The following is a 7,733-nucleotide window of genomic DNA, read 5'->3' on the forward strand; positions in this document are numbered from 1 at the left end:
CGAGCTCATCTGAGATAGACTGACGCAAAGTGGAAAAGTGTCCTGTGGTCTGACGAGTCCATATTTCAAATTGTTTTTGGAAATCATGGATGTTGTGTCCTCTGGGCCAAAGAGGAAAAGGACTGTCCGGATTGTTATCAGTGCAAAGTTCAAAAGCCAGCATTTCTGATGGTATGAGGGTGTGTTAGTGCCCATGGCATGGGTAACTTACACATCTGTGACGGCACCATTTACGCTGAAAGGTATATACAGGTTTTGGAGCAACATATGCTGCCATCCAAGCAACGTCTTTTTCAGGGACGTCCCTGCTTATTTCAGCAAGACAATGCCAAGCCACATTCTGCACATGTTACAACAGCGTGGCTTCATAGCAAAACAGTGCAGGTACTAGACTGACCTGCCTGCAGTCCAGACCTGTCTCCCATTGAAAATGCGTGGCGCATTGTGAAGCGTAAAATACAACAACGGAGACCCAGGACAGTTGAGCAACTGAAGTTGTACATCAAGCAAGAATGGGAAAGAATTCCTCCTACAAAGCTCCAACAATTAGTGTCCTCAGTTCCCAAACGCTTATTGAGTGTTGTTAAAAGGAAAGGTGATGTAACACAGTGGTAAACATGCCCCTGTCCCAACTTCTTTGGAACGTGTTGCAGTCATCAAATTCAAAATGAGTGAATATTTGCAAAAAACAAAGCTTATCCGTCTGAACATTAAATATCTTGTATTTGTAGTGTATTCAATTGAATCAAGGTTGAAAAGCATTTGCAAATCATCGTATTCTGTTTTTATTTATGTTTTACACAACAACCCAACTTCATTGGAATTGGGGTTGTACTTTTAGCATACCGTTTTACCACTATTAGCTCTTAAGCATGTTTTGCCAGTACGCCAAAGATACCCGGATGACGTACTGCTCCAGCAAAACAGGACATAACGAGGACTGACATAAGTGCCTAGATATTCATAACAGCTCTGGATTCAACCTTTACATACATTAGTTACAGCAAAATAAAAGAAATTTGTCCAAATGCTGCAGAGCTAAGTGCAACCCTGAAGCTTTATTTGATCATTTTAAAGGTGGGTTTGCTTGCTTTGTTTGTTTAATAAAGTTAACACACTGCATAGTAGGGGTGGGAATCTTTAAGCACCACATGATTCGATTATATTTCAGAGGGCTGCAATGCATTTATAATATTGTAATTTATAAAACAATTATCAATGCATCTTGATGCATCTTTTTTCTATGCAGGATTTCTATTTTCCTACTGTCTGAGGACTTAGTAGTTTTAAAGCAAATTATTTGTAATGATCCATAATGTAAATGCGCTGTGTCAGTAAAATATTTTCGAGACTGGACGCTGAATCTCAAGTCCAAAGTGTGCAGCATAGCGCCTGGTTCTCAATGACTGACTATGTGACTGAAGGTCACATCGCAAAGTCTCGCCTCACCGGTAGCTACGAAAAGACAAACATTTGACAAACGAATGGACTTATTCGCATTTATAAGCACTGTAGTTGTTTCCTGGTACGTTAAATTTGCAAAGAGAAACTCTCTCTCTCTCTAAAAAGTTATGAAGATGAAGTCGCTTCTCTTTTGAATTCCACCTTAAACGGTGCAGCAGTTACACTCGGCGCCTCAAGCAGAATTTAAGGTGGAACGGGAAAATTTGAACGAGAAGCTGGTGAATGAGAAGCGACTTCAGCCACGTAAATCAGTGCTGCACTTACCCACTTCCAAGTTCTTATACGTTCCGTCAACATTGTTATAAATTAAATACTTAGACGATTGATTTTTGACATTTATGAATCGATTCTGAATCGTTCACGTCCGCATCGCGATGCATCTAAGCTACCACACCCCTACTGCATCGATAACATGGCTAAAGCAGTAACTTGGCTAATAAAGTTAGCCGAAAAATCCGCTAAGCATTGGTTTTTAAGGCTTCTTTGTGGTGTTACACTGGATATTATTCAGTCTAACTAACTCATATTATTAACTAATGAAAATTAAATTACTTGTGAACGAACGAAAACAGGAGTGTTTACAAACCACACAGGACTACCACACAGACCTACCAAAGCAGTTCAGTTGCGTTTCTGCCCTGTGTTACAGCAAACCGCTTGCGTTGTACAATGGATGCTGTACAGTACACTACTAATGAAAAGTAGCCTGCAGTATACAGTATGCTAATCTGATTAATCTCATCATAGTCCTTTTTACCATTTCATTTCTTTTACTCTGTAATTTAATGACAAACTAGAGTTCATTTTACTCTTGACAAGAGCAAGACTCTAAATGACAGGTGACAAACAGACATGTTCAGAGGAACTGCACTTCCACAGCAACTTTCATGTGTATAAGCATTATAGTATAAAGTATTATATGAAAACAAGCTAGCAACACTACAAGGTAGTATTGTAGCATTCAGATATGAATGTTTACTTGTCAAAATCTGATAAAATTAAATTAAAACTAAATTACATTATTGTTTTATTTATGATCAGCAGTGTTTTTTATGATCAGAAGTGGTTTGTAAATCTTTTGCTGTGTTTACACCATCATTCTTATCTGTGGTTAGCTTGTGAACGCTGCCTCAACCATTCACGTGCTGTTAGGAACTAAATTTAGATGAAAAGTCACATATCTGTTTAAACATCACATATGTATTTGTTTAGACAATTATGTTACCTCCATAAATCATGATGCTTTTCATGATTTGTGATTTGTTTTTTGAAAAACCTCAAGGCAATGAGAGAAATTACAAATGATGCACTGGAAAACAAATAAATAAGTGCAGCACTATTTTTTGATTGAAAGAACTGTATATTGAGTAAATGAGTGATATTTCACTTTGCAAAACATAAAAAAATATTAGCAATCCCTGATCTGAAGCATCTCCGGATGCTCAGGATGTTCACAGCACACAAAGCAACTAGCCATGTAAGAGGACTTATTTCTATCTGCAGCCTTCTGCAAGATCACTGCTGCAAAAGCCAACTGTCAACTGGCAATGAACTAAAACATATTCTGCAGCCCTACCAAATACTGTGCTGAAGCATATAAATGTGTTTGGTATTATTGAGCTATGACCTGCATATCTCAGACACAACTGCCACATACAATTGCATCTGGAGTGAATGAATTTATAAATGTGTACATGGACTTGTACAAACCTTGCCAATATCATTGGACAATTCGTGTGTTCTCACAAACCCTACTGAAATTATCATTAACTACTGTAAGTCAACCTGACATAACTTCTAAATAGTTCATCAGAAAAAAGTGAAAATACACCTAAAAAACACTCTAAACCCTTGGAGTTGCTATGCAGTGTTAACTGCATAAACTCAAATCATAAAAAGAGACAGTCGATTAAAGTCAATAACTAATTAACTTGAAAACACTGTCCACATTACACAAATGAAACTTTGATTTTACATGACTGGACTTACGGCAGCAACAGTCAGCATGTCAAACACTTTAGTGCAGTATCTCCAAGCATTGGCATTTCCATACTTAGTCTGGCACTCATCTACAGAAAGAAAAAAAAAAAATTAATGGAAGGTTTAAAAATGTGAGGGTTTTTTTTTTTTTTTAAGCAGTACTCACCATAAAAGCCATACACTTGTGTGATCTGCCTGCTTTCGTGATTTCCACGCAAAAGAGTGATGCGGTCTGGCCACTTAGCTTTAAGTGCTAGCAAGTATGTGAATGTCTCCAAGCTGTAATATCCTCTGTCCACAAAGTCACCCTGTGGAGAGAAAAACCAATTCAAATTACTTTCATAAAGAATAAAATATGCACAAGATACTCTTCCACAAATAACCTCAAATTGGTGAAACCTGAGAAATGACATGTAATGAAACAATATATAACAAATTTAAAAATCAGCATATCAGGTCCAAAAATCTAGGTATTTAAGTTCAGTATGGACACATTTTATTTTTATGTTCAAGTCTCAAAATAACGACTGAAAGCCAAATATTGCATTCCTTAGACGACCATACCATAAAAATGTAGTTTGTGTCCGGTACTTGTCCTCCAGTTCTGAAGAGTTCACATAAGTCATAAAACTAAGGAAATACAGAAAAGACAGTTCAACATTAACATTTTGAAGTCACAAACAATTAGTTATTACAAATGTTACTACAATGTATTGTTAGGACCTGTCCATGGATGTCACCACAAACAGTGACTGGAGTGGATACAGGCTGCACATTTGATTCCTCGAGAAGCAGGTCACACACATAGTCACACAATCTCTATGAAGACAACAGAAGGAAAAATAAAGAGTTAATTCGGGTAAATATACTAAATAGAGAACTAATGTACTTTGCTGCGGGTTAATCGTGATTTGGGTGGACTCATTTTTAAACAAATTGGAACATTAATATGTTTAACCTTTCGTAATTACTGAAATGAATTTCAATAAATCTACTATTGTTATAGCAAACTGCATACAAACAATGTACTCACACTACTTAATCCGAAATTAAAGGCCACTCTTAAGATGAAGAAGGTAGCTAGAAGATGCATCATTTTATGAGTACACTACATCGCAGTTCCTGCACCCAGACAACCAAACACTGACCGCAAGCTAGCTCACTATAGATCCTATAAAATAAGCATGACCAACTTCTACTTTTTAGTCTAAAGCCAAACAGATTATGCTACCGTAATGTTAAACAACTAAACTAGTTATTATGCCAAGAAAGCAAAAACTACCAAGCTAGTGAAACGTTAACTACACAACACGAGCTAACACTTTACTTTGCACAATTCGTGCTGAATGCAGTGGATTTCATCCATGAGCCTACCTCTAAAATAATGCTGTTCCGCGAGCAGTGCGAAGAATTATAAATTAATTTAACTGGGACAAAATACGTTTCACAGTACTTCTAGCTTGCTAAGCTAGTTAGCTAATATGCATTCTCTTAGAATTTAACTGTTAGCCTAGCTAGCTAACCCTTACTAGCCAGTTAGCACTGGTGGCCTGGTCTTCATCTACAGCAGAGACGGAACAGCGTTTCAAGACCTAAAGGTTCTGTTAAGCATAACAGCGCGAAGATCCTCACCTTTAAATCGTTCTCTGGAAGATATTTACACTGCCTCGCAATCTCAACATACTTGTCCAGGTCTAACGGCGCCATTTTAAGAACAACAGCTCATCGCAGGTCGGAGAGGAAGCGAGGAGGCGAGGCAGCGAGGACGCGTCACGCAGCGGAGCGGCTGATCTGAGATCGGCTAAAGCGGAGCTGCGTATTAAACTATACCGTGCGGACTATACTAATGAGCCTACTAACGGCGGCGTACTAACTACCTCTTACACACTTTTAACTGAGATGGTGCGCGGAACGGGCTGCAGGTCGGTGTGTGGATTATGTTGAAATTTATTTAAAACTTTATATATGTTATGCTCAGGGGTGAAAATGGTCGAGTTTTACTCTTCTTTCTTTTCTTTTTTTCTGTATTTGCATTTTTGCATTGAAATACACATTAAAATATTTACAAATTTTTACATTCATAGATTTTTTATGAGTTAGTGAATGCGTACACCTCTTTGTCCTCTTTCCTTTTTGATAAAAGCTGAAAAAAACAACAACAAAAAAAAAACACTCAGAATCTACACATTAATGACAACAGTACTTTTGATAGTTGGAAATAAACATAGCTATCTATCTAATATAGGCATTTACTTTGCATTCACCCACACTAAGAGAAACTTAAATCTTATCCAATTTATAAATGTATTTAAATTGATCAATACACCTTAATTCAATTTATTATTCGTAAATTGAGATGATATCTTTGTATAGAGAGTAGGAAAAAATTCTCTAATAGATGCATTCGAAATCCATCCATCCATCCATCCATTTTCTAAGCCGCTTCTCCGTCAGGGTCACGGGGGGGTGCTGGAGCCTATCCCAGCAGTCTTCGGGCGGAAGGCAGGATACACCCTGGACAGGTCACCAGTCCATCGCAGGGCAGACAGACAGACAGTCACTCACACCTAGGGGTAATTTAGCATGTCCAATTGGCCTGACTGCATGTCTTTGGACCGTGGGAGGAAACCAGAGAACCCGGAGGAAACCCACGCAGACACGGGGAGAACATGCAAACTCCACACAGAGAGGACCCTGGCCGCCCGGCCAGGGAATCGAACCCAGGCCCTCCTCGCTGTGAGGCGACAGTGCTACCCACCAAGCCACCGTGCCGCCTAAGTTACTAGCTAATTAGATAATTTACTGTAAGGTGAAGATTTTTGCTTCAATATTATGTAACGAAGTAGTTCTACAGAAAGCTTCTTAATTAAAGTTGTAAGTGGTAAAACTGGGTTCTTTGATATTGCAAATGTTTAGGTAGCACACATTTGGGCTCCCGATTGTTAACGTTAGCTAGATCTGTAGAATTGCCCAAGCCCTTGTTTTAGGTTTTAGGCTATATTCTTTTTAACACATTTGCATTCCTTGAAGTAATCTGGTAATAGGAAATTTTTAATGTTAATGCTACATGATTCAGTGAATAATTGGAGTTCTTTTTAATTGTATGACATGCCAGAGTTCAGGGTCAAGCTAATTAGCTAGGATGTACAAAATTATCCTCCACACCTGATCCAGCTTTATTTTAGTCCACAGGATGGTGCATTGACCAAGGTACTGTTGGAGAATTAGTGTTGGGAACAGTCAAATGGCTACAGCCAATGAGAGTAATTTGTTAAATATGTAAATGTAGGGACAGAGTTTGTTTGAGTGTTGATTTATCTACTTCCAAATTCTGTCTTGTTGTGAGATGATAAAAGATGTATTCTGTATTAGATGCTTCTTTGGGAAAACTTGTAGTCAAAAGTAATAAATAATAAATTTCAGTATTTGGCATGTCACAAACATTACAAAAAATGCAGTAGAATCATATAATGGCTCTTATTTTAGGATACTGATAAACGATGTATTCTGTATTAGATGCTTCTTTGGGAAAACTTGTAGTCAAAAGTAATAAATAATAAATTTCACTATTTGGCATGTCACAAACATTACAAAAAATGCAGTAGAATCATATCATGGCTCTTATTTTAGGATACTACATTTTGGACCTTGTAGTGATTCACACCTGTAACAATTTAAACTTTGAAATTTCTAAAGATGATTTTGGTGAAATATAAGAAAATGTAAACTCTGCTAATACTTTACATGCAGCACAACTTTCATAATTGGGTATACAATTCAAAGAATGGAAGTGTAGGATATGTTGTCAAACAGAATTGTAGCTAACCCTTACACATAATGTAATACATTTTAAACCACATATATAGTGAATCAGATATCTTATCATGATATATATATATATATATATATATATATATATATATATATATATATATCACTTGAATAATAACTGCCTAAATTATATAATGATCATTTTTAATATAAGCAATCTTAATTTCAAGAAGTGTTGTCTCAATGCTCTTTAATTGACAAACAATAAAAAATGCTGTTAGCGTGTTGGCTATTGTGTAAATCACTCCACTGCAGTTTAGGTTGAGTAGCTTGATTATTACATTTAGCTAGCAGAACACTTTCGTGATGACATCAGAGGTCTCTTACCAGGTCCTGAACCTTTTTACTGAAGGAAAGCCATATGGCTTGTGGCTCACCAAGAAGAGGTACATATTATACAAATACATGATAATATTTGTTTGCTTCTTATTTTATAGGGCTGTCACAGTTCTGACCCC

The 7,733-nt window shown here is 37.1% G+C and overlaps 1 protein-coding gene across 1 annotated transcript in view; it reads right to left on the reverse strand.

The window, feature by feature from the left end:
• ppp6c (protein phosphatase 6, catalytic subunit) overlaps nucleotides 1–5,234 on the reverse strand; it is a 17,861-nt gene extending 12,627 nt beyond the window's left edge. Inside the window, exons 1-5 of the mRNA XM_017721144.2 lie at nucleotides 5,077–5,234; nucleotides 4,168–4,263; nucleotides 4,009–4,074; nucleotides 3,611–3,752; nucleotides 3,454–3,533 (exon numbers count right to left, since the gene is read on the reverse strand). Of these exons, the coding sequence (XP_017576633.1) occupies nucleotides 3,454–3,533; nucleotides 3,611–3,752; nucleotides 4,009–4,074; nucleotides 4,168–4,263; nucleotides 5,077–5,151 (459 nt within the window). The 5' untranslated portion in view covers nucleotides 5,152–5,234. The remainder of the gene's footprint in view (nucleotides 1–3,453; nucleotides 3,534–3,610; nucleotides 3,753–4,008; nucleotides 4,075–4,167; nucleotides 4,264–5,076) is intronic.
• Between the last annotated feature and the right edge of the window lie 2,499 nt (nucleotides 5,235–7,733).

The sequence above is a fragment of the Pygocentrus nattereri genome, chromosome 23 (genome assembly GCF_015220715.1).
Source record: "Pygocentrus nattereri isolate fPygNat1 chromosome 23, fPygNat1.pri, whole genome shotgun sequence".
NCBI lineage: Eukaryota > Metazoa > Chordata > Actinopteri > Characiformes > Serrasalmidae > Pygocentrus > Pygocentrus nattereri.